General features: G+C 27.6%; 7 protein-coding genes across 22 annotated transcripts in view; 3 read left to right on the top strand and 4 right to left on the bottom strand.

Moving 5' to 3' along the window:
• The window catches only part of LOC100863535 (lost and found), a 187194-nt gene extending 186626 nt beyond the window's left edge, over window positions 1-568 (bottom strand). For all 4 annotated transcript variants that reach the window (XR_015293217.1, XM_012489113.3, XM_086911740.1 and 1 more), the window contains exon 1: window positions 98-568. Coding sequence is in view for 3 of the 4 variants with exons in the window: in XM_012489113.3 (XP_012344567.1) it covers window positions 98-230 (133 nt within the window). In the remaining variant the exon portion in view is untranslated. The remainder of the gene's footprint in view (window positions 1-97) is intronic.
• On the top strand, window positions 13-9453 carry LOC100863227 (uncharacterized). 5 transcript variants are annotated; one of them, XM_086911729.1, is made up of 6 exons: window positions 13-89; window positions 6051-6436; window positions 6566-6815; window positions 7229-7620; window positions 7825-8109; window positions 8202-9453. In XM_086911729.1, the coding sequence occupies exons 2-6, from the start codon at window positions 6119-6121 to the stop codon at window positions 8388-8390; spliced, it is 1434 nt and encodes a 477-aa protein (XP_086767855.1). In that variant the 5' UTR covers window positions 13-89; window positions 6051-6118; the 3' UTR covers window positions 8391-9453. The 5 variants fall into 5 exon arrangements, with proteins under 5 accessions (XP_086767855.1, XP_086767854.1, XP_086767853.1 ...); XM_086911728.1 differs by lacking the exon at window positions 13-89 and adding an exon at window positions 1647-1872; XM_086911727.1 differs by lacking the exon at window positions 13-89 and adding an exon at window positions 4249-4891.
• A 297-nt stretch (window positions 9454-9750) lies between these two features.
• On the bottom strand, window positions 9751-21118 carry LOC100863415 (uncharacterized). 7 transcript variants are annotated; one of them, XM_086911737.1, is made up of 6 exons: window positions 15305-15527; window positions 14652-14841; window positions 14362-14544; window positions 13939-14188; window positions 11093-11428; window positions 9751-10317 (listed from the first exon to the last, which is right to left on the bottom strand). In XM_086911737.1, exons 2-6 carry the CDS (start codon window positions 14838-14840, stop codon window positions 10025-10027), a joined length of 1251 nt encoding a protein of 416 aa, XP_086767863.1. In that variant the 5' UTR covers window position 14841; window positions 15305-15527; the 3' UTR covers window positions 9751-10024. The 7 variants fall into 7 exon arrangements, with proteins under 7 accessions (XP_086767863.1, XP_086767864.1, XP_086767865.1 ...); XM_086911738.1 differs by lacking the exon at window positions 15305-15527 and adding an exon at window positions 15008-15159; XM_086911739.1 differs by lacking the exons at window positions 9751-10317; window positions 11093-11428; window positions 15305-15527 and adding exons at window positions 12141-13366; window positions 20955-21118.
• Window positions 15431-18296, top strand: LOC100863110 (uncharacterized). 2 transcript variants are annotated; one of them, XM_086911731.1, is made up of 6 exons: window positions 15431-16022; window positions 16204-16440; window positions 16559-16747; window positions 16873-17317; window positions 17421-17697; window positions 17922-18296. In XM_086911731.1, exons 2-6 carry the CDS (start codon window positions 16356-16358, stop codon window positions 18042-18044), a joined length of 1119 nt encoding a protein of 372 aa, XP_086767857.1. In that variant the 5' UTR covers window positions 15431-16022; window positions 16204-16355; the 3' UTR covers window positions 18045-18296. The 2 variants fall into 2 exon arrangements, with proteins under 2 accessions (XP_086767857.1, XP_003695615.3); XM_003695567.4 differs by having other exon boundaries at window positions 15868-16007.
• LOC147657007 (uncharacterized) lies at window positions 17369-19795 on the bottom strand. The gene is made up of 6 exons (XM_086911741.1): window positions 19697-19795; window positions 19348-19421; window positions 18993-19248; window positions 18755-18912; window positions 18558-18653; window positions 17369-18462 (listed from the first exon to the last, which is right to left on the bottom strand). The coding sequence occupies exons 2-6, from the start codon at window positions 19414-19416 to the stop codon at window positions 18274-18276; spliced, it is 768 nt and encodes a 255-aa protein (XP_086767867.1). The 5' UTR covers window positions 19417-19421; window positions 19697-19795; the 3' UTR covers window positions 17369-18273.
• On the bottom strand, window positions 19997-20827 carry LOC105736041 (uncharacterized protein C18orf63-like). The gene is made up of 3 exons (XM_086911837.1): window positions 20804-20827; window positions 20473-20647; window positions 19997-20411 (listed from the first exon to the last, which is right to left on the bottom strand). Exons 1-3 carry the CDS (start codon window positions 20825-20827, stop codon window positions 20245-20247), a joined length of 366 nt encoding a protein of 121 aa, XP_086767963.1. The 3' UTR covers window positions 19997-20244.
• Window positions 21119-21488: 370 nt separating the features above from the next.
• On the top strand, window positions 21489-26182 carry LOC100872156 (polyubiquitin). Of its 2 annotated transcripts, XM_086911701.1 has the most exons (3): window positions 21489-21629; window positions 21829-22525; window positions 24219-26182. In XM_086911701.1, exons 2-3 carry the CDS (start codon window positions 21843-21845, stop codon window positions 25912-25914), a joined length of 2379 nt encoding a protein of 792 aa, XP_086767827.1. In that variant the 5' UTR covers window positions 21489-21629; window positions 21829-21842; the 3' UTR covers window positions 25915-26182. The 2 variants fall into 2 exon arrangements, with proteins under 2 accessions (XP_086767827.1, XP_003699040.3); XM_003698992.4 differs by lacking the exons at window positions 21489-21629; window positions 21829-22525 and adding an exon at window positions 23555-23711 and having other exon boundaries at window positions 24202-26182.
• The last annotated feature ends 453 nt before the right edge of the window (window positions 26183-26635 follow it).

Raw genomic sequence — 26635 nt, 5'->3', positions numbered from 1 at the left:
TTATTCCGATTCATATAGTACGTAGCGTAAACTAATAATTATCGACGGTGAGAACAGCAAAGAAGAAAGAAAGAGAAAAGTATAGACAGGTACTTACATTTTTTATTTTTCTCGCCGACGACGCCTCGCGACAACAAGCCGAAAAGGATGGCGATGGTTAGAAAAAGCATAGATTTTCTCGTCCCTGGTGCGTCCCAGCACCAGGGCGAGCCTCGTGACATCACGGACATATCACTCTCTCTCAACGAGACTCCATACCGGCTTCCGCGAAACTTCCGCGCGTAACCACCGTGAACATAACCTTATACATCAAAGTCACTCGCGGCGAACAGGTTCGGCTTTCAATCGAAGCACGATCCAAATATAGAAAACTGACCGGTATTTAAACGAAGAAACGCGCGAAATTGACACACACAACCGACTTGAATCTCGTTGACGAGCTACCGGCATCGGTGCTCGTCACTCGGACGCACGTACGCTATTGACATCGGGGAATACTCGCCGGATACTCTACTCACGGTGGCGGCCAGGTTGCGACGATCACCGACGTAGGTGTTCGCGCACTCTCATGCGCGCTATCGATCCGACAAACCCCGCCAAACCCCACGTCGCGTACACTCACCACCGTCCTCCACGAAGACGCCGCCATATTTGTGTACATGCGCCTTGAGGACCCGGAAGTGCGCTCCTTACCAAGCGATTTCTTCGTCACTCGTTCGAAAGTTCGTCGATCTTTCGATTTTCTTCTACGACGTTTGACCTCTCGCGTTGGAATCTCGCGTCTTGTACAATCGTCGTTTCGATGTATCGATCGCGTACTCATCACGTGACCCACTATCGACTTCACTATACGACCGCATCTTTAAAAGCGTGTCATTGCTAAAAATGGATTTATCGTGTGATTTCTTTTTGAGTGTTTTGATGAATTCATTTTAATGCATTTTATTTGCATTTTTTAAATCTTTAAAATTGTGGAATGGCGACAAATTTTAATAAACAATTTCATTATTGTAAAATAAAACATTTCAACCTTCATGAAAATGAATTTCTATACTGTGCCAAAAAAGCAGGTATGATACTTTTAATACGATTATTATTATTATTTATTTATTTACTACGAGTCTAAATAACAGAGACAAATAATTATACGATCTTTTTTTCAATTTCAATTTTATTATTCATGCAACAATTTTGCATTTAATTCTATTTTCTGTAATAATGAAAAAAATATTCTATAACCTAAAAATATATTTTAGGAAAAGAAAAAAAGATATTAATTTTTAAAATTATATAATAATAATAAGAAAATTTCATTGCATTTTTGACGTGAATTATTGATAAATAATATCAATGTTTACAATTCTTTTATATATATAATTATGTTGGAATTTAATAATATAATAAAATATAATAAAATATAGCTTCATCTATAAACTAATATCGTTCATATTAAATTAAATTCTTCTGATATCTATGTCCAAGACTGAATTATTATGCTTGAATGAAAATTTATGATTTTGTTTTCAAACTTTATTATTTTTCGTTATTAAAATCTTATTACATGTAACATTGAACTAACGATTTCTAAATTAATAATTAAAATTAAAAATGAAAATTAATCTAATTAATATTTATATCCATTTCAGATATTAAATATTTAACTACGATCGATATCTTTATTTTTTAAAAAGATGAAAATGATATATAAATAATTACGCGGATTGCATTTCACACCAAAGAATAATAACTTGTTTATTCAAAACCGCGAGATACAGTCACGCAGTTTTATACTTCGCTGCATGAATCACGATTAATTTAATTCATTATCGTTATCATTTAGAAGATAATCGCTTCGATTATCGATATTTCAAGGTCAGTCAAATATAATTTTCTATTGAGGTCAATCGTCTATAGGGTGGTTCTCCAAATAATAAATTCGGCTTTGAAAATAAATTAATCGAATAACGACTAACAATAAGAAAAATAGATACTTTAATAATTACTCGTGAATCGTAAAATTGATCGATGCGTATTCGATTAAGTATTTATTATAATATAAATATAATTTTCAAGCCAATTTCATTTACTTTTGTATTACTTTTAAATTATTTATGATACACGCTTATGATAATCGCTTAATTTATAACTTTAGTATAATTCTGAAATTTCTTGTCTTGTGTGTAGCATAGTCATTACGTTCAAATAGGGTAAGTCTTCGTGCATGGTGAGAACTATAAGAGGTCAATGATCAAATCTCGTAAATCACCCGTTATATCTGATTGCAGCGATCGAGTGCCGATAACGTTATCGCGCATGCAATTATTTTTTATCCGTCAATCAAGGCTTTTTGACGTCACACTTATGAATATTCGCCCTAAACACAGTATTAAAATTCAACTTTTTAACGGAACGACATCATTATGGAAATGGGTCAACCTTTGACCGAAAAAATCCCTCAGAAAAAATGAAAATCAGCATGTAGTCTCGAATACCCGTTTGTATCCATATCTGTTAGATCTACGGTGGTGAATCGTACCCCTAGACCACAAGCTGACTATTAGAAAACAGTTTAAATCAGAAAGACAATCTACCTCGAACGCGTTATCTTGCGTGGCTCGCGCGATGGCGGATTTATACGACTCCATATTGTCCGGCGTATTTCACTAAAGTTTCGACTTCTACGCGGTGCGAAATGGTGTATTTGCATAATTGTGCTTTTAATCTCAAAGAGAAATATGTGTTTTCATACAAAATGGAAATTAAATAGCGTAAGAATGTTTGAATTTGATTAAAGAAATTATATTATGCGAGAGTCAATATTTTCGAAAGAATTTCGCTATTTGTACAGATATTGTGACAAATTAAAATTGACGACGTTATCGTAATTATTGATGAATATGTGTTTGATTAACAATGAAATTAACAACGAATTAGTGCGTTGGAGTAATTTGTGCACGAGATATTAAAGTATAATCAAGTGAAAATCGAATTGTGGTCTACAATCTAGTATGGTACGTACAAAAATATGAAATTAATTTCATAGAAATATTAATATTTCAAGATTAATTTTTAACTTTTTATATATTCCTTCATTTTAGATCTTCAATTTTATATCTTGTTACGTAATCACGATCATATTAATTAGCAACGCTTATACGTAAACTTTTATATATAAAACAATCTACATATATATATATATATTTATATTATATAAATTATTAATTTTTTCTCTAAAAGTATATTAGTTTCGTTTATGAAACTCGATATTATTACGTAAAAGAGAATATCTTTTGATCATTGCGGCGAGCCAATGTGACTAAAGTTCTATACCTGATCGGTATTCGCTTCATAATTGCCTTTAGTTATTCACATTGTTTATTATAAAAATTACCGTCGCGATAAAATTACGTGAAACGCGAGAATCTATTGTTTTATTATTATAATAAATCGTTATCTGGATAACACATCTATACGGGATATTCATGGCAAAATGGACGAATGATTCACATTCTATTATTTCTATTGGTTCAATGTGCGTCACGATTTTGCATAAATCGTTTGTCTACAATATAATTTTGCAATAAAAATGTCACGCGCGACGAAAAAATTTCATATTCATCCGAAAAGATAAATAGAAATAATAATGTGTCGAAATCTGTGCAAATGTTTGGTGCAAACGATTGAAAATATTTATACACCGTGAACGGAAGGCTTATCGATAAGTTTCGTTTGCCGTTGGTTTAAATGCTTAAAATAATATACACCTCGTTCAATTTTAAATTTAGATGCAATTTATTCAGATATTGTCACTTCTTTATCGAAGATTATCGATAAGTTTTATCGATAAAACATCAGGACGTATTAAAAAAATGCCATAATATTAAATCGATCATTTTATGTAACGTTTAATAACATTATATTTGTTTAAAAATATATATATATTTTTTAAAACATTAACTATACATTGAATAAGACAAATAGGAGGAAAATACGATCGATCATTGTTTTGAAAATTGAAAAATTTGTATCGTCTCGGAACAATCGTGAATAAAAAATTACATCTTTTTATTATTTCGAATCGTAAACGTAAATGCGAGTGAATCATCCTACTTTAATATGACGAATACGTTTGTAAAAATTTGTCACCCGTTATACATTTCACATGATACGTAAAAACTAAACGCCCGATATAATAGTTTTCATACGTGTGTTTACATACAAATGGTGCGATAAGGATAGCTTCTGTTCACGCCCGTATCGGCAAAGTTCGAATTGACACTGGTTTGACTCATTGGCAACAGGAAATCCATATCGCGAAATCCCGGGTCATCGAGTTATCGCGAGAAAACCTACTCCCGCAAATACGTCACCGGCCGCATCAATAAGAATTGATTGCCCGCTATCGCAATATTTATTTAGGCCATATCGAAAACAAACATCGACATACATCACGTTGGTTGGAACCGTGTTATAACCGTGGAGGAAAAACGTAGTATGGGTCAGTGCATGCCCGATTGCAGAATCCATTGTTGCTCGCGATCGTTCACCGAAGAGGAAGAAATTCCATTAAATACTAGTAGGCGCGTAATAAAATATATGTTTTCCAACGATATAAGTTTAATTTCATTTATTAGTTTTTAAAAAACTTGGTGAAGTTTTCGTGTCGTACTTTTCTCCCGATAATTCAACGAATATATTGAAATTTTGTGTGTGCGCGCGTGATTCTGAAAATGGACACGGTTGAGAGCAACAATTGATTACCAATAATAATAATTCGGAGATAAAAGTGAAAGATCGATATGTTTGAGAACAGTAATTCGTTACGATATAGTATTAATTACTTGTTATCGATTATTTGTTTACATAGAAGAAGATGAGCGTGAAGATCAAGGTAAGGATGAATTAAAACGAATCATCGTTCAAAACGACACCTTCGACGCAACTCTTCGCGTCGATCCATCTTTCGTCCACTCGTGCAACGTTGCTCGTAGAGAAAAAAAAAAAAGAAAAAAGAAAAACACCGTACCAATTAAGCAACCATAACGCGCGCATAAATCTCATTTCACCAGAGAGTTCCCTTCTCTCTCGAATCTATCGGCCATAAATCAATCGAGATCGAGGCGAGAACACGCGACGTTAATCGACTCTAAACGACACGAACCCGTCCGATTATTAAATTAGCGTCCCCATGGTGACCAGTGGTCAAGGAAATCGGTGTTTCGTAGAGACAGTCGAACCGCAGCGGCGCTTCGTACGGCTGTCAAACCGTACGCGTTATAGATTACGGGCAAGAGTCGTGTTCGAGGCTCGCGACTGCGATGACCCTAACTTCACGTATAGTCGAAACGCGTGAGGAATAGTTGGACGCCACCGGAGACGTGGTGGTTCGATTGTGATCCATGAGAACCTTCCTCCTCGATCGTTCGATTTATCGTTTAGTTTAACTGTCCCCGAGTGTACATCCAGAGTGTCTTCGAGTCGAGCCCGAGAAGCCGAGCAAGTGTAGTACGTATAAGTATGGCTTACTCGATGTTTGGATTCTCTCCGTACACGTTGAAAAGAAGTGAACTCGTATCGTGGAAATGTCGTCAATCTTGATTTTTATTATTCGTTTTAATCCGTTTGAACGAAATCTTTTTTTTTTTTTTCGAATGTACGCTTTTAATCAAAACAATAATCGAAAAGTTTGAACTGAAGAGGATGAAAGTGGTTCGGTTTCGATTTTTCGAAACGAGGCAAGAAGAGTAAGGAGTGTGAGTTATTTTAAGAATGATGAAAGATGATGCAAAAAGATGGGAAAAGTTGTTCCTCGACAAAATGTAAATATCATAATAATGGCATTGTGTTGTAGATAAAATTGTATTGTTATGTAATCGAAGAAGAATACGAGGATACGCGCATGCAAATGAATAATATTTACGCGATCTTATTATTTCGAATTAAAAATTCAGCAATTTGATATATTTCGAAATCCCCGTTAAATAAATATTATCGCAAATACCGATAAAAAAAATTTTATAATATATCAATACGTAATGTTTTTATTTCAGATTTGAATCGGTGTATTCTCGTTTATTCAAAAGTGGGAAGAGAAATTGCATCGAAAGATACGTCCACGATGTTCTGTTTAAGAGGGGAGACGAACGGCGATACGAAGTTTAAAGAGATATTAAAACAGGATGATTTCGGATGGTGGTTGAGCGACGAAGATGATCTAAAATCGCCCACATCCGCATGTAGCAAGGACCGCCTATCCTTAGGATCGTCCGAATCGATGTTCTCTTGCATAGACTCCGATGATACTGAAAATTATTTTCTCGCGCAGGAGTTCAAACAGGAATGTAAGGATAATTACGAAAAAATAGAGCTCACATCGTTGATTCACGAAGATTTGGATCTGAATCTCATCGAACAAGATGCGATAAAAAAAGAATCTGTAAGTGGTTCGTATGTTTCATTTTTTTTTTTTTTTTTTTTTTCGTTTCTACTTTCTATCAACCCATCCTTTAAATATCCACGATCGAAGACGATACAATTTTTAAGAAATCGATCTATCAAATCGTAGGACGTCACGCCATTTCCAATTGAAGATGAAAGATACTCGAACGACTCGAATCGAAAGTCGGAAGCGTTACACGGCATGTGTTACACCCCGGAAAGATTGGTCAGATCTCAGGAGTATCGAATATTGACGCCATCCCCTCGCTACTTATCCATCTCTCAGCCGAAAATCGTGCAAGAAAAGGAAAACTTAAAGGGGAAAGGGTTTTGCTGCCGGCGGCAATTGAACTGTTTTATCGATTCGAAGCAACCTGGTACGTATTTAGGGATAAGAGAGAAAAAGAGAGAGAATTGTTTGCAGAATGCGCAACAACGGATCGCAAACTTGTTCCGATGCGAGCCTACCGTCAGCTAACTTGAATATAACCCGGCTATTGTGTCTGACCTAGTAAAGTTTCGCGGTTTACCAATATGTGAAATCGGCTCGCTTCATGCTCGTTAGACGTACTTTCATTTCAACGCCTCTACTCTTAAACTCGTCCCACAATGTCCCCTGTCTAATTCTTTTTTTTTTTTTCTTGTAAAAGAACTTTGCAATTCCTTGAATCCAGTTTGTGATTATTCTTTCCAATGCGAGTTTCCCGCCTTTCTCGATTGTCCATTTTATTACCTTTAATTTTATTTATTTATTTTTTTTTTTCTTTCATCTCATCAAATGAATTTTCAGCGATGCAACTGAAATCTTTCGCGGAGAACAGGCCGAAGGAAGGAATTGTATCGACAATCGGTTTGCACGGTTGGAAAGATAACAAGCGGATCTATAACGGCGATATTGGGACGAAGAATAATGAAAATGAAACGAAAATGGAAGACGTATCTGATTATAATAAATCGTGCAGCTTGCAAACACCAGACTCGATCAGCAAGAGATCCAGTTACGACAAATTGAACATCACGTGGGAAGATTGTGGAAAGATGGGGACACGGAGTTCTTCGTTGGACACTTCCGGTATCCAGAGCAACGATTGGAGCTCGGACACGCACAGCGACCTGCAAAACACATTTCTGTGTCTCAGTGATGAATTGGCGACGACTGATTACAAGCTCGATAACTCGCAGGTTTTATTTTTTGAAAGATATATTAAGTCTTGAGTCTTAATTAAATTTACATATATCGATATTAATTTAATGAAAAAAAAAAAAAAAAAAAGAAATGATTCAATGAAAATTTGTCGATTAATTTTCATTCGTGTTTTCTTCGATATTTCTTGTTTATGGAATTTTGGATCAAATTTTGGAAAATAAGGATAATCTTTTTGATAGGAACGATGTACCGCCATCAATGAAGTAGTATCGATTCTTGAAGAGCTTGACATAAATCCTGAGAAAGCTACGATTCTTCTTGAGGAAGATCGTTTTTGCGACAGCACGTCTACGCACGATCAATTAACCAGGCTGGCCCTGACGACTGAAACGGACGCTAATGTGCTGGAAGTCCTCGAAAATCCAGAACATTTAGTAAAACATCTTCAAAATAAGATAAAAAAACTTCAAACTGGCAACAAAGATATCTATAGAGATATATATAATCTTCGAGAAAGCTTTCAAGTAATAATTTTTACGTGTTAAAGATATGTGTATATCTTATATGTTTTTATAAAAGAAACGTTGATAAAATTTTTTATTATTTTATTAACCAGTGTGATGAACAGAGAATAACGGATATCTTGTCTGATACAAATAAACTACGACAGGATGTACATGAGCTGCGATACCTCGACGATCTTTTAAAACTTTTACGAGGGGAATTGGAAAGGATTTCAAAAAGAAATTGGCCATTTGTTATAGGACATACAAATCATTCGGAAGAAATGAATCTCATCGTGTGAATAATATAAATCCCTTCCATTGCTAGAATTCGATGGAAGTTTTTTTCAACATCATCCGTAACGATCATCGATATTTTGTTACTTAAAATTAATTTATTTAAAGAGAGACACGGTTAAGTATTTTTATAATACATACAACGCCAAAAGCGTTTCACTGCCATTGTTAATTATAAAATATTATATGTATTACAAGTTGATTCTGCAAAAGAAATTTTTCTCTAATCTTGTCCAAAATCAAACGATTGTGATGAGTGCATGAAATTTCAATTGTTTGCGCAAACAAAAATTGCATTTAAGTTTTCAATATATATAACATTATTTATTTAGATAGATTTTTTTTTCTTACTGAAAAATTTATTTAAGAAATGTACAATATATTTTTATATGTATACAATCGATAATCTTTTTCTTTTCTAATTTTGTGATTTAATAAGGATGTACAAATTCTTCATATTTGTTGCTATTAAATGAACTGTTACCAGTATTAATATTAGTATTTAATCGCACGATATACCGCAGGCAGATAGAATAAATAGTTAATAGTTATATTGGATATTAATTTCAGATCTTATTGTTTTTCTAATTTCAATTTCAATGAACATTTATGCAAAATTATTTCCCATAATTATTATAAATATTTGCAATTATTACATTTTAGACAACAATTTAACAAAATGAACAATTGAATTAAATTAATTAATTATCAAAATTTTTACATTTAAATAAGCGTTTATTATATCGGATTTAAAATTGAAATTTGGATGAGAGAGTTGAAGAAAGAAAGAAAGAAAGAAAAAATAATAATGCGAGTTCGTTTATATGTATATTAAATACTTAAATTCTAGATACGTTTTCATTTAAAAAAAAATTTTAAAATTACATATAATCGTCACAAATTTTAAAAATAAAAATAAAAATTTGTGAAGCGTTATATTATTTCGAAACACATTTATGTTAATTTTTAGATAAAATATTATTTTGATATCAATGAAAGATTGTTGATCGAAGAACTATTTATGTTAAAAATTTCAATATTTATAAATAAAGTTTCATAAAAAAATTATACCTACGTGTCCAAAATCCTATAAACGTATTTCTAATTTCATAATTTAAACGTTTAGAAAAATATATATCTTCAAATTCTTTTTGTATTTTTATTCAATAATAATTTCAAAAATTTTAACAAATAATAACTGTAATTTTTAATTAAAAAAAATTAGATAGGCATTAAACTTCCACCTTCTCCTTAAAATTAATAAATCGTACATGATTTTTCATTCAAACATGATTTTTTAAAATAGATGGACATACTCGTTTCTAAAATACAATTGTTTCACTATTGAAATGTAATATACTTTGATTTAACCGTATGTTCTTTATTCATTAAATGAACAATGTTATACACTAAATTCTTAAAGATATATCCACGCATTTCTCGTATTGTACAACTTTAATTCTTTGTACATCGCAGTAAACTATAATAACTTGAGAATTTCTAATTAAAAAACATTTTACAAAACACAATTCGATATAAAAAATATCTCTACAGAATTTATAATAGAATTTGACATGTTCGTCTTTACAACGATTACAATATCTAATTGAAATAATTGTTTAAGGCGAAATTAAAAAAATTAAGTGATATCGGTACGTTGTGACTGCTTGGGATGTTGCCTGGAGGAATCATGGTACGCGATACCAACTCTCAACATTTCACCGTGGCGAAACATATCGTGCGGAGAAGAGAGAGAAGGCAAAGATGGTAGCGATGGTAATAAGCAATTTAGCATACTGGCACTACCATCTGACGAGTAAATTCCATTATTGGCAGAGGCGATAGAAGTTGTACTCGAGTTCGATGCTGAGACTAGGGTAGAGTTCGCGTTTTGATCACCACTTCCCAATACACTTGATCCCATTAAACTTCCTGTTTACAAAGATAAAACGGTATCAGTTACGATTATTATTATTATTACTTTAATAATTTTACATTTATACGGAGTAATCAACAAAAAAGAATCAAGACATAATTAATTTTTTTCTTAATGATAAATTTTTTATAATAATAGCTTCTTTAATCATTCATCATTAGAGAAAAAAAATAATTCAAAGATTTCACTTTAATGATAATATCAGTTTATTTATTATTTTGAAATCTCATAAGAAACAAAGTGATTCATTAATATATTGATGTAATGATCGTTTTAAATAAATATAAGAAATTATAAAAATAATAAAGAAATAAAACAAGATGATTAACAACATTTTTAACATAAATACTTGTATTTTGTTTCTTATTCAATTACATTTATAATACAATAACTAAAAAATAACTTACAGTCTCTCAACGTATAATGATAAATTAAAATGTACAAAAATTACATTTTAGTTACTATCTTTACCTTATCATATATATATATATATATATATATATATATATATATATATATATATATAAGTAAATTTAATCGTAAGAAATCCTACAGTTACAGGAAATGTTGATATCACAGGAAGATCGATACAATATTATTTTCCATAATTTATTTTAATAAATAAATCGTCGTTTATTTTATTTATTTTATTTACTTTATCACCAGATAATTTGCATTTTAATTATTATTATTCGTAAAAATGATCAAATTTCGAAAATAATTATATCGATCGTTCCTTTTCTTTTCTACCTCGATTTACTAAGCATTCACCTGCAAAGCTGACATTTGACGCGTTGGAACTGACTGTCGAAGCAATGGATAAAGACGTTAACGTCGACAGATCTGTGCTTTCCACAGCTCTTGAGTAATCCGTCCTCGTCATATGTGGTGGACAAATTGATGCAAGCGTCGATCGGACAAGATCGTTATTTCTATCAATTCTTCTATGCCTCATAGAATGGACACCGGATTTATTATTGCTACCGAGTCCAAAATGTAGGAGCTCTAAATGCCTCCTTAAATTTCGCGATTGACGTAAAATTGCTCCGCAAAGTGGACACGACGCCGGTTGATCGGACATACTTCGTGATTTGGATAATCCATCTCCTAAAATTAATTCCGTCAGATCTAAACACGTTCAAACATACTTTAAAGAAAAGTCACCGTAAGGATAGGCAGTATACATAATCGAACTAGCTTACTAGTTTTGGGCTGTTTATATTCATTTTTCTGACCTTTTCTTACTATTCAAATCATTGTATTGCAAGTCCTAACTAAATTAGATTAATAGTACAATTATATAAATAATAGTAAAAGTTATAAATAAATAATTTGCAAAATACCTTAAAAAACTATGAATTAATAAAGATTTCTTTTATTTAAAAATATAAAATCCATGATAAAATAAACTTTTATTCAATTTGTTAAATGATTTTATTACTTACTATTATAATTAAATATACTATATAATTCATAATTCGTCGATTTTTACATCTATCAATCGATCAGTATCAAAGTCAAATGCATGCTTTTTAAAAAAATAAAATTGCGAAAATAAATATATTATTTAGATAGAGATTAAAATTTCTGTCAATTAAGTTTTTTTTCTTATTTTAATTTACAATTTTTGTAATTATAAGAAAATATTTTAATTCCTTATGTATATAAATAGATATAAATCAGGTTCTGTTTTAACCGTTATATTGTTATTAGTATTCTTTTTTACATAATCGACAGAAGTTCGAATTCTCTATAATTTCAAAATATTAATTCGATATTTTATTAAAAAAATAATGAAAAAAAAACTGAGCAATAAAAATTTGTAATTCAATAAGTTTTATATAAAACTGATCATATACAATTATTGCATAAGTGATTATTTGAAAGATATCGAAAATTTACAAGTATTTTGCAATTCTTATTAATCATCGCTTTTACTATGAATAATTTTTTATCGATTGCTATTCCTATTAATCCTAAAGATACTGCTCTTATTTACTAACGTGGAAGATTTTAATATAATTGTAAATGTTTATTTTAAACATTCTGCTCCAAATTATTTTAATATCAATCAGAAACAAATCAGAAATGAAAAATTAATAAAATAAGAATACATAAACTATACAGATAATGTAACAATCAATTCATTCTGACAAACTTTAAAAAATAATGTCAGTCCATTTTTTTCCCTTAAACGATGCAAAGAAATTATAATTTGAACATAAATTCCTGTAAGTACATTAAAACAATAATTAAAAAAAGAATACGCAGACTTAAATTAAATTTATAACATATATTATAAAACAAATTAGCGATAGGAAACAAAGTTGTTTCTAAATCACAATAACAGAATCGGAAATTGATTCTGTTTACATCAAATCTTCGCTTTTATTTTTTTTCTGTATATTCATCTAGCGATAGTTGGAGACGAAACATTGCTTTGAGGAGAAACAACATTTGGTCCCTGTGATGTTGGCGAAGGAAGTGGACTGGGCTTACAAATTATTTGCTCACAGGTACTACTTCCACTATCAGTTCCATACGTCATAGAGTGCTCGTTATAACCGGATAACTCGACTTCAGGCTTTACTTCTATCATCATTGTATCAGCTGGGGAACTTTGGACCGGATTACTACTAAATCGATATTTGCAAGACGATAATAGATGTCTACGTAAATTTCTCGCTTGTCGTAACGTTGCACCACATAGTGGACAAACGCCTGGACAGTCGGATGCACCACGTATTTTAGACAAATTCATATTGCCTGTAAGTCCACAAGACGCTGTTCCAGCAGTTGTACCCTGAGTAACTAGTGGGAGCGGTATTCCAGGAGGGAAGCCCATATTTAGGGGACCGGGAAATTGCGGTATATGTAATGGAGAATATGGCTGCATTGGCATTAAAGTGTGAAGATGCGATTCATTGTCCGATATTTGATCCTGATGCGTTCCTGCTTGAGAATTTTCTGTTGACACCGGCTGCGCTTCTTGAGCACGTGGCGAGTGACAACTCCGATGATTCGAATATTCCAACCGATCGTTCGCTGCTAACAGACACAAACACAATATTACCATACAGGGCTGAACTGATTTTTACATCTGAAATTTTTGAGTTGTTATATCTTATGATATGATTGATTAGACGCAGTTCAACCCGATCGATGGTTGTGCTTGTGTCCGTTCTAAATATAAAAGCTTGAAAAAAACTTTGTCTTCAAAATATATTAATAAATAATGAAAATAATATATCGGACACAGAACACAATTAATATCGCATATCCATTCTTATTAAAATTTGTTTACTAAATTGATCATTGATCATAGATAGTAATATAATGATCAACTCAGTTTAATGCATAATGACAAAAAGAAAATTATATTTAAAATATAATAAAATAATATTTACTATTATTTTAAGTAAACAATAAATGCAAAATAAAAATTTAAATATATATAAATATATATAAATATATTTTCAATAAATTTAACAAATACAATATATGTGTATGTGTATATATATATATATATACACACATATATATGTGTATATATATATATGTCTATGTGTGTGTAATTATGAAATATGCTGTTATATATAAAGCTGAATATTCCTTACCTGTGTCATCACCATGTTCTGTATTATCTTCATCTTTGTGATCATAATTAGTTGATCGACTATTATCACTTCCATCTATAGCCCTATTTTCATTATCAGTAGTATTAATATTACGTGGCCATTTTCCAGAAGATGAAGATGATTTTCTCCTCTTTTTTCTGCGTTTTAATGGAAAATAGGGAGTAATTGATTCTTTTGATAAAGCTTCATTTGCTGTTGGTATTGCTGATACAGGTACCTCTTCTCCATTCTAAATAAATAAAAAAATTAATTATCCTTGAACAAATATATAAAAATTATTATTGCTGATTGTAAATATTGATTCAATTAAAATATTAATAAATATATAAATATGGAAATTGAAAATTATATATAAGGAAAATAAAAATGCAATATATTATATTAATTAATTGTAGAACATACTTCAGTCAATATAGTAGGTGGTGTTAACCCATGAATACAAAGGCAATGAGCAGCTTGAAGTAGTGAAGGTAATTGAGAAGGTTCCACACTTACTTCACCACGATATACAAATTCCAATAATGATTCCAAATCATCTGCTCCTATGCCAGCTAACATAACTACTGGATGTTGACATGGTGTGCTCTATTAATAAAAATTGAATTGAAAAAAGAATTATAAAATTTAAAAATGTGTATTATACTTCAATGCCAATATCAAACATTCAATATAAAAAAATATAATGTTAAAACCTTTAATAAATCCAATAAAAAAGGACTAGCTGCACAAAGTACTATCTTATGTGCAGGAAAACTGCGTCCACCAGCAGCTAATGTAACATCAACTAAATCTCCATGACCTCTTAATAATTGTACTGCAGAAGCCAATGATGAACTAAATTCTCCCCAGGACAAACTATACAATTGACCACTGCTTCCCATTCTAAATAGCAAATTATATATTATTCAAATAAAATTTATATATATTACAAAAGAACTTTATGATACAGTAATAGCAAATCAATGTCTCCATATTGTTATAATGAAATTAAACAACTCATAATGTTTTATTACAAAAGAGAAGAAAAATTCAACATAAATACATTTACTTGATATTATAATGTGTAGATCCAAAATTAATAAAGATTCGAAAAAATTGATCACTAACGGTAACGATATGTACTCGTCTACCTCATCCACATTCTCTTAATTAGTACCCCCACCCCAAAAAATATGATCTCGGCGTCGTCTGAAACTTAACCTAACAAAAGTTTATACCACGAATAAAATAATCTAAATATCAAATAAAAATATACAATAACAATCTAACAATGAATAAAATTCTTTATATTTTGATGAGAAACAAAAAAATGAAAAAAAATTGTATATGATAAGAAATAACTCACATTGAGTTAAAATTTATCGCTGTAAGTTGCTCGATATGTTACAAAAAATCACGTTTACTTCGTTGCTCGTATATTGTAGGAACAAAAATGAAATTAAAGTTTCGTAATTTTATGAAATAATTGCAGTTTCGAGTCAAATGGATATATGATTTCAAAAATGAAATTCAAACACTGTCAGAAATTATCATGCACGTCACATTTTACGAGATTGTGCTGCCATCATAATACTATTATAAAAAAAACTTTATGCAAAACTTTTTGGCGGAAATTATAAAAAATCAAATTTTATATTTAATGATATCAATTTATGATTTTTAAATACAAATATATAATTCAGTTAATATTTTTTATTTTTAGATACATTTTACTCATTTTATAATAGATAAATAAACAATTGCTCCTTTCATAATAAATAATATTCAAATATATTAAAAGTTTACAAACAAATCGAACAAAATATAAAAAATCATTTATAGGTCACTTTCAACGTTTTCATTCATTATCCAATAATAAGTCAAAAATTTATTAGCAAATTCTACTTTAATATTATATAAATTAATTAATCAAAAAAATATATACATAATAATATCAATTATGTTTAAAGAAAATAACATTAAAATACAAATAAATTATGAGAAAAAAAAAAATTATTGTATGCAAGAAACTGTAGAAATGGAAGTCATAAAAGCATTACAAAAAGAAGGTATTAAATTAATGTGTATGTAACATTGTAATAATCAATAATTATATTATAATTTATAATTTATTTTATACAATTATTTAGAAACCATTCTTTTTATTTTTTAATAATTAATTTTAATTTTACAAAATTTAAAATCAATTATTTTGTGAAATTAAATCAAATTAGAAAAAATAAATAATTTATTTTTTATTTGCAGAATATACACTAAATACGGTAAATAGTTATGGAGAGAATTTATTACATATTAGCGCAGCAAATGATTGCCTTGATATTATAAAGGAAATTTTTCGAAAATACGAATGCCGTGAAATTATTAATAGAAAAAATAAATTTGGTTGGACACCATTAATGTTAGCAATTCGTAACAGAAATATTAAAACTGTAAAATATCTTTTACAACAAAATGCTAATATAAATGAATCAACTTATCTAGGTAAACTCATTGATATGTTAAAATAATATTAATTTTGAAAAAAATTGAAAATGCCATTTTGTAAAAAGTTATTACTGTAATTATAATAAAATATTATTAAATTTTTATTGATTTTTAGGAATGTCTGTATTTGGATTAGCAGCTGCAATAAATAAAGATATGTTTGACATTGTATATGAAGCATGTCCATCAGCATTATTAAATACTCTAAATGATGATATAACACCCCTTTGTATTGCAGCTATGAAAAATGATAAAAACTTATTTTTTAAATTAATAGAGTTAGGTTTTGATGTTTCCAAAAGTAGTAAGATATTATATTTTTATAAATAATAATATATAAAAATTTATATAATAAGATAAAAATACCAATATAAACAAACAATAATGTTTATTCATGTTTATTCACATTTATTATAAATTGTTTAATAGATGAATATACTTATATTATGATGAAACAGTCAACAATACCTGAAATAAAAAATTTTGCAAAAGATCTTGATATAGAAGAATATTGGAACAATAATTCAGATAATATTTTTATAGAAGATGAAACAGATATTGCAGCATCTAACACTAATTATTGTATCAAGAATATTGACAAAAATTTACAAAATCTTTTAAAACTTCCTCCATTAAATTTAACAAATCACTTAGAAACTGACCAGTGTGCTTTAATTTCACCAACTTTGACTTGTACTTTCAATGAAATATTACCTACTTCTCCAAACATATATTTTACACAAAATAAATATATTGATGAAATCAAAATTAATACAATGCATAATACAGTAGATAATCAAATAATTTCAAACAAAAATGAAATAGTATCAACTTGTTTAAAAAACAAAACTATAAACGAACTATCTTTACAGAGGTATATTTATAGAGAGTAATATTTACAGAGTAATATTTATATTACACAGTATATTGATAGTATTCATTTATTATTATATATTACATGTAATTGTACTATAAAGATTACAGTCTATTCGGCCACCAGACTTAGATATTCAAAATGAAGAAGAAGATCTTAATACCACTCTTGGATATGTACCTGAATTTAGCCCATTACGTTCACCAAATGTACCTTCAAGTATAAATGATGAGAATGTATTTGGAGAAGATACACCAACACCACCACGTTACAAAACACCTCCAAGAGGAATGATTTTAAATTCAGAAGAAGCAAAAATGTTTGTTTTATTGAAACATTATGGATTAAATCAACATGTGTCTATATTTCTTCAGCAAGAAGTAAATATATCATAATAATATTATATTGTAATATAAATTATAATATATTATATTTGATTTAAATATTAATATAATTTTATATATATATATATAAAATAATAAAATTAATAATAACCTAATTAATTAACATATTCGTTTTACGAACTATATTATTTAAATAAATTTTTATTATAATTGCTATTTTAATTTTTTATCTTTATATTATTTATATATTTATTTTTTAGATTGATGTTGATTTGTTTGTGACTTTAACTAATGAAGACTTAATTGAAATTGGTATAGAAAATGAAGTTGATAGAAAAACTATATTAAATGTTATAGCAGACTATAAAAAATCAATGGTATAAAAAAATATTTATTGTTATTAATTCTTTTTAATTTTATCTTGTTACTTGTTATTGTTCATTTTTTTTAATATTTAATATCTAAAAAATATTAAATATTATAATTGTTATTATTTTTAATATTCAATATAATACATATAAATTATAGAATATTATTATCTTTTTTAACAATGTAACATAAAAAAAATATTTTTTATATGATATTTATAATTTTTACTTATAAAAATAGTATTTAAATACGATTTTGTTGCAATATTTGTGTGTTTTTTATATGAGATAATATTTTATTAATAAGTTCAGTTTTTTTTCCATGAATATTATGTGGAATTGAATGTTTTTTTAACCAATCACTTAAATCACTGTTTTTCATCTGATCTAACTGATTTTTTTTTGCCATTTCTTCTACTGTAATATTTTGATCCTATATAATAAATTATGAAATAATTATATATTTAATTTTTAATTTTGTTAATTTTTTATTAAAAATATATGTAATTTAAAATATAATATACCTACTGTTTTTAATAAAAATGTAATATTATCTTTATTAGATTTAGCTTTTGATAATTTTTCTTTTAATGTTAACTGTTTTTGTTTTTCTTCTTGTATTAACTAAATATTTAAATAAATAAAAAAATAATTATAAATAAAAAAAGAATAAATGATAAAATATAATATTATATAATTTATAAAGAAATTATAAAAGAAAATACCTTTTCCATATCATTACAAGAATTTGTTTTTTGAATTTTAAAATATCTTGAAATTGTATTCTCCTTTGATACAATAAAATAATCATTTGAATTTCTTAGAACATTATTCTTAATATAATTATCTTTTATATTTTGTGTACTATTTAAACATCGGCTTTCTAAAGTTTAAAAATTATTTTATAATTATTATACAAGTTTTAAAATATTTATAAAAATATTTCATTATTTTAGTATGTACCATTTTCATTTTCTTTTGCATTTTTGTTAATTGAATCAATTTTTATATTTTCATGAAATTGTACATTATGAAGTTGATGGATTTTAGTTAATTGTGTTGTTAAAGATGTTGCAACATTTGTATTTTTTGTTAATCTATCTGCATATTTATTAGAAAATTCAAATTGTGAAGTAATGTTTTCTTTTTCTTTAAGATATGTACTCAATTCTTTATCTTTTAATAATACATTAGATGATAAATTTATATTTAAAGATTTCTATATAAAATAAGATATAATAATAATAATAATATAATAAATATATTTTTTTTATTGTTTATATTACTTAATGTTATTATTTAATAGTTTATAACTTACTGGAATAAATGGAGTATATTCAGATATTTGTAATTGTTTACCACAAATTGTAGGTAATTTCATAAGCATATCAGCTAAAAAATATGTAATTGTAGATTTTTTATCATTATTTGGAATAATTTCTAATGGTCTGCTTGCTATACACATATTAGGATATATGAAAATGTTAGATTTAGGAATCAAAAATTTAATTTCATAAAATAAAATTTCATTTTTATTTTTAGACAAAGAATATCCATACTGAAATATTATATATATATATATATATATATATATAAATATTGATGATAATTTATTGATGATAAAAATAATTTTGATTGTAAACAATATATATATTTAATATTTATACCATATTTTTCCAATGTCTACGTAATTGATCATAATCTTTAAAAACACATCTTGCTGGAAGTTCTTTAGATACAGATAATAATTTTCCTTTTTTTGTACTATAAAAAATGTTATAATTTTATTAATTATTATTGATATTTATACAAAAATAAATCGAAAAAAATAACATTTGAAATTTATTTTCGAAAAAATCAAATTTGATAAATTATTAAAAGAAGAATTTGGTTATTTTCAAGTAGTTTAATACTTAAAACATTATTATTATTCAAAATATTTACGAAAATAATTAAATAATTAAATAAACAGTAGAAACGTATTTTTTATTTATATTTTTGTTTTCATGATAATCAAAATTGAATAAAAACAATTAAATATTAGTATATACATTTAATAAATTTTTAAATTTTTTATTTTTTTGAGAACAAAATCTCAAATGAGAAAAATGTTTTTTTTTTTAAATTATTTTTACATGTATTTCTATACATTCTGTATTTCTTACTACATTCTGAATAAATAAATATAAGTACATGTAAATGAAGACAATTATTATTACCTTGGTAATACATATACAAATGGAGGATTATAATGAGATAAGTCAATATATCCTTTAGGATCTGCTAGAAAGTGAGATATAACAGATGGCGGAAGATAATCTTCAAGTTTTATATATGGAATTTTAATTATTTCTGCATGAAGTTTTATAGATATATTCTTTTCTAAAAATTTATTTAATATTAATATATAAGATTATATAAATAAAGAATAAATTTGGCAGACCTTCTATAAGTATATCTAATTTTAATGCTCTGGTTCCTTGTATAAAGTTATAAAAATCTTTTCCTTGAACTAAATATTCACCAACTTTATTCCACAAAGGGGCTATTTTAGTTTGTATCGTATATATAAGACAAATTTTATATAATTCTATTGTAACTGATCGTAATCCTTGATACTAGTAAAAATAAAAATAAAAATAAAAATAATATATAAAATAAAAATAATAATAATTTATCATTCAAGAAATAAATTTTAAACAAACCACTAATTTAAAATTTTTTAAAATTTTTAACAACTTTCCAGTTTCAAAAAATTTTTTATTCGCAATAACGAATATAAATTTTTCTGTACCCATTACTGGTGAAGCAATAATATCAGAAATTAAATGAATAAGTAATCTAAAATTATGTTATTTTAATATAAAAATCGATTATAAGTTAACTAACACAAGATAAAATAAATAATATAATACTTATTCTTACCGACATTTCATTGTTTGCCAGTGAAAATTTGATTTTGCTGATGAATCACGAACTTCAATAAAATCAATTTCACAAATTATACAACATAAATCACTTATTTGCGGAAATGAAGCATATAAAATCGATTGTTCTTTTCTTTCATACATGACATTGCAAATATCCATTATATAATTCTATAATTCGTTATTTATAACTATTTTATATTCTTTTAAATATTTTATCGCGCGCAACTATAACTTTTTAAATTTAAATATATTGAGTATATTTTTGAATCTATTTGCAATATTAAGAATCTAAAAAGTACTAGTATATTTGTATACGATTAATAACATGTTCTTATTTATAAAAGATATCGAAATTTGAATTTTATTTTTTTGATTATGATTAAAATTCGATAATGTTAAGTATATTTATTTATTTAAAATCAATTAAACTAATTTTAGGAAATGCCTGTACATATAATTTTTCATTTAGAGAATTATAAATCTATATTTTGGCAATCGGAATATATATTACAGATCACAGCCTACTTTACAAACACCAGTTTTACGTCATTTCATATCCCTTTCTCGGATTTATCAGTATCATTTTCGAACTTTTATCCCTATTTGGTCTTTCAAAGAATTTAACTTGGATTACATTCCAAATATCTTTTTGTAAATTAATTCAGTCTACGTGAGTATAGTTGATACTTTTATAACTTCCTATATGTAAAGATATTAAGTAGATTTACAAATAATCAATATTTTGTGATTTCAATATTGCGAGCCTCCATTTTGATGAATGAAAACTAAACAGATTAATATTTTACTAAACCAATTTTTATCACATAAATCATAGCATATTAACATTTTTTTATCGTTTTTTTTTATAGGTTTCTACATAAAAATGCAGATCTTTGTTAAGACTTTAACAGGAAAAACCATCACCTTAGAAGTTGAAGCTTCAGACACAATAGAGAATGTAAAGGCTAAGATTCAAGATAAAGAAGGAATTCCACCAGATCAACAACGTTTGATTTTTGCTGGCAAACAACTTGAAGATGGTAGAACACTCTCAGATTATAATATTCAGAAAGAGTCTACTCTTCATCTAGTATTGAGACTTCGAGGGGGAATGCAAATCTTTGTCAAAACTCTTACTGGAAAAACTATCACACTTGAAGTTGAAGCTTCAGACACAATAGAAAATGTAAAGGCTAAGATTCAAGACAAAGAAGGAATTCCCCCTGACCAGCAACGTTTGATCTTTGCTGGTAAACAATTAGAAGATGGAAGAACTCTCTCAGATTATAATATCCAAAAGGAATCTACACTCCATTTAGTATTGAGACTTCGAGGAGGTATGCAAATCTTTGTCAAAACTCTCACTGGCAAAACCATTACTTTAGAAGTTGAAGCTTCGGACACAATAGAAAATGTAAAAGCTAAGATTCAAGATAAAGAAGGAATTCCTCCAGATCAACAACGTTTAATCTTTGCTGGTAAACAACTAGAAGATGGAAGAACTCTTTCAGATTATAACATTCAGAAAGAATCTACACTTCACTTAGTGTTGAGACTTCGAGGAGGAATATATAATCATATGCAACACATTATACAACAGAAACTTTGTTTATTTGAACCTGTTGTCATGCAGTTTGAAGATATTAATAATTATTTAAATAATAATCAAAGTCTGTATTTTAGTTAACTTCATGAAAGACTATATCTTGAAACTGACATGATAGTAAATTCTGTTGATAATATCTAGTAAAATCAATAGTATTGATAGATACATTCTATTACTTTTTGTATGTATCATATTCATTAATACTTGCTATCAATATAAAAATATTTATTTATTCATATATAATGACAAGAATGACAAGTTGTCTGTGTGCGTATAATGACATATTCTTGTGATGTACTTATTTATTAAACAAATATCAATGCATTCCTATAAAGATTTGTTTTTTTTCTCTTTTAAATTCTAATTGTTTATTTAATAATTTATATAAAAATCTCTTTTTATATCTTATATCTTCATATCTTATTTTCTTTAATCTAAAACCTCTAAGACTAATATATAATCAATTTTTTCTATTTTTTATTTAACACAAACAAATTATATATAGATTTTTTATAAATATTAATTATAATCTATTATGATTAATCTTATTACAATAAATTTGAAAATTAATTATGAATTAATTATGAACATTAAATTTTTTTAATTTTATTTTTATATTTTAATGTTATTTTATGTCACTATATATATATATATATATATATATATATATATATTTAATTTTAAATATTGTGTCTTATTTTTTATTTTACTTAAATATTTACATCGATAAAGTTTTTAATTTTTTAATTCTTTTCTTTAATTGTTTTTCTAAAATTTTTAATAAATTTAAATATACTTTTGAACATGTTTTGAAATTTTATTTTTTTATTAAAACTTAAAAATAAAAAATTTAAATTTATCATTATTAATTAAGTTAAATGTAAATTTTTTCTAAATTTGTTTTTCCATTATCGAAAAATGATATTGTTAAACATTCGCTATTTTATAGTAAGTCTAGAGAATTTGGAACTTACTATTTGGTAACAATTGATATTAAATACTTATATACTACTAGATTTGTGTCATTTCACGTCCCTCCCTGTGACTTACTGGTTCTTATTTTGAACGCTTGTCTAAGCTTGATTTTTTGAACGACTTAATTCAACTTGTGTTGCGAATATCATCTTATAAATTATTTAAACGTGTGTAAGTATAATATAAGTATAATATATAAATATATATTTGTCTTTTCTATAATGGTACATAAAAATATTAGATAAATTTTCAAATAATCAATATTTCACAGACTTATTTCGGAGCCACCATCTTGTTAAACAATTACAGATAAAATTAATTAATATTTTCTTAAATTAAAATTATATACAATTATTATACATCATTTTTATTTGAGATTTTAAAATCAAAATAGTAAAGTATTTTTTATATGGTATAAATAATTAATGCAATAATAAATTTAATGCATTTTTTACATAATTTTTAATTTCTTTAAAGATTCAATTAAAACGCTATTTATATGTATACTATTTTCATATATAATTTTCATAATATAATATCATACTTCTATATGAATAATATATGAAAAAATATATATAAATTTATTAAGTATTATTTACTTAATATATGAATAGTAAAGGTAGAATAATAAATGTAATTTCATAATTATTCTTTTTTGTAGTTTTCCAAATCTACAATCATGCAGATTTTTGTTAAAACCCTAACTGGAAAAACCATCACTCTTGAAGTTGAAGCTTCAGATACTATAGAGAATGTAAAGGCTAAAATCCAAGATAAAGAAGGAATTCCACCAGATCAACAACGATTGATCTTTGCTGGTAAACAACTTGAAGATGGAAGAACTCTCTCAGATTACAATATCCAAAAAGAATCTACACTCCATTTAGTGTTAAGACTTCGAGGAGGTATGCAAATCTTTGTCAAAACTCTCACTGGCAAAACCATTACCTTAGAAGTTGAAGCTTCAGACACAATAGAGAATGTTAAAGCTAAGATTCAAGACAAAGAAGGAATTCCCCCTGACCAGCAACGTTTGATCTTTGCTGGTAAACAGCTAGAAGATGGAAGAACTCTCTCAGATTATAATATCCAAAAAGAATCTACACTCCATTTAGTGTTGAGACTTCGAGGAGGAATGCAAATCTTTGTCAAAACTCTCACTGGAAAAACTATCACTCTTGAAGTTGAAGCTTCAGACACAATAGAAAATGTAAAAGCTAAGATTCAAGATAAAGAAGGAATTCCTCCTGATCAGCAACGATTGATCTTTGCTGGTAAACAGCTAGAAGATGGAAGAACTCTCTCAGATTATAATATCCAAAAAGAATCTACACTCCATTTAGTGTTGAGACTTCGAGGAGGAATGCAAATCTTTGTCAAAACTCTCACTGGAAAAACTATCACTCTTGAAGTTGAAGCTTCAGACACAATAGAAAATGTAAAAGCTAAGATTCAAGATAAAGAAGGAATTCCTCCTGATCAGCAACGATTGATCTTTGCTGGTAAACAGCTAGAAGATGGAAGAACTCTTTCAGATTATAATATCCAAAAAGAATCTACACTCCATTTAGTGTTGAGACTTCGAGGAGGAATGCAAATCTTTGTCAAAACTCTCACTGGAAAAACTATCACTCTTGAAGTTGAAGCTTCAGACACAATAGAAAATGTAAAAGCTAAGATTCAAGATAAAGAAGGAATTCCACCTGATCAGCAACGTTTGATTTTTGCTGGCAAACAGCTTGAAGATGGAAGAACTCTTTCAGATTACAATATTCAAAAAGAGTCTACTCTTCATCTGGTATTGCGACTTCGGGGAGGAATGCAGATCTTTGTTAAAACTCTTACTGGAAAGACTATTACACTTGAAGTTGAAGCTTCGGATACAATAGAGAATGTAAAGGCTAAGATTCAAGATAAAGAAGGAATTCCGCCTGACCAACAACGTTTGATTTTTGCTGGCAAACAGCTTGAAGATGGAAGAACTCTCTCAGATTATAATATTCAGAAAGAGTCTACTCTTCATCTGGTATTGCGACTTCGAGGAGGAATGCAGATCTTTGTTAAAACTCTTACTGGAAAGACTATTACACTTGAAGTTGAAGCTTCGGATACAATAGAGAATGTAAAAGCTAAGATTCAAGATAAAGAAGGAATTCCTCCTGATCAGCAACGATTGATTTTTGCTGGCAAACAACTTGAAGATGGAAGAACACTTTTAGATTACAATATCCAAAAAGAATCTACACTGCATTTGGTATTGAGACTTCGAGGAGGAGAGTGTACTTATTATATAGAAAAAAATGTTTCAGCTTGGCTACTTGCTATGCAGTTGAAAGATTCTAATAGTCTTTTTAAAAAAAATGACCTATTTTAGAGTTCATAATAATGGGTCATAATGTTAGACTGCCTTTGGAGTAAAATCTGAAGGCATTGTCTAAAAAAATTGATAGTATTGATAGCTCCCCTACGTTACTTTTTTATGTATATTTCATATTCACTACTATTTTTATCAATATATAAGTGTTTATTTATTCATATGTAAAGTCAACAATATGGAATTGTAGTGATGTAATTACATATGTGTAACTACAATTCTTGTAATACAATTAAGTTCATTAAACAATTATTGTACATTCCTGGCATTAAAGTATTTTTTTTTTGTCCTATTTTTGTTAGAAATTTATATGATAATATTATTTCTTATCGTTGGTTCTATTTTGTTTATTATTTTGAAATATTTATATAATACTTTTTTGCATAGTTGTATTCACATATTTAATATATAATTAATTTGATATTAATATTTTAAAACATTTAATATCTAGTCATAAGAATTTTCAATATACTACAATTATATGTGTGCACAAATAAATGTACATGGATTTTAATTTTTCGCGCTACTTCGAATAAGTAAAGAACTATGTCGCTTTAGCCAATTAGAAAAGCGCTAAGTGATGTAGCGCGTGACATCATTCTTCTGTTAAAACTCATTGGAACAGAACATGTCACCAGTTTGATGTTTGATGAACTTCAATTATTCGGTAAATAATTCTATTCCTATGCTACTAACAAATTTATAGATTATTATTACCTAT

The sequence above is a fragment of the Apis florea genome, unplaced genomic scaffold, assembly GCF_048593485.1.
Source record: "Apis florea isolate Af1SG1 unplaced genomic scaffold, ASM4859348v1 contig_3367_pilon, whole genome shotgun sequence".
Classification (NCBI taxonomy): Eukaryota; Metazoa; Arthropoda; class Insecta; order Hymenoptera; family Apidae; genus Apis; species Apis florea.
This window is presented reverse-complemented; position numbering and strand designations above follow the sequence as displayed.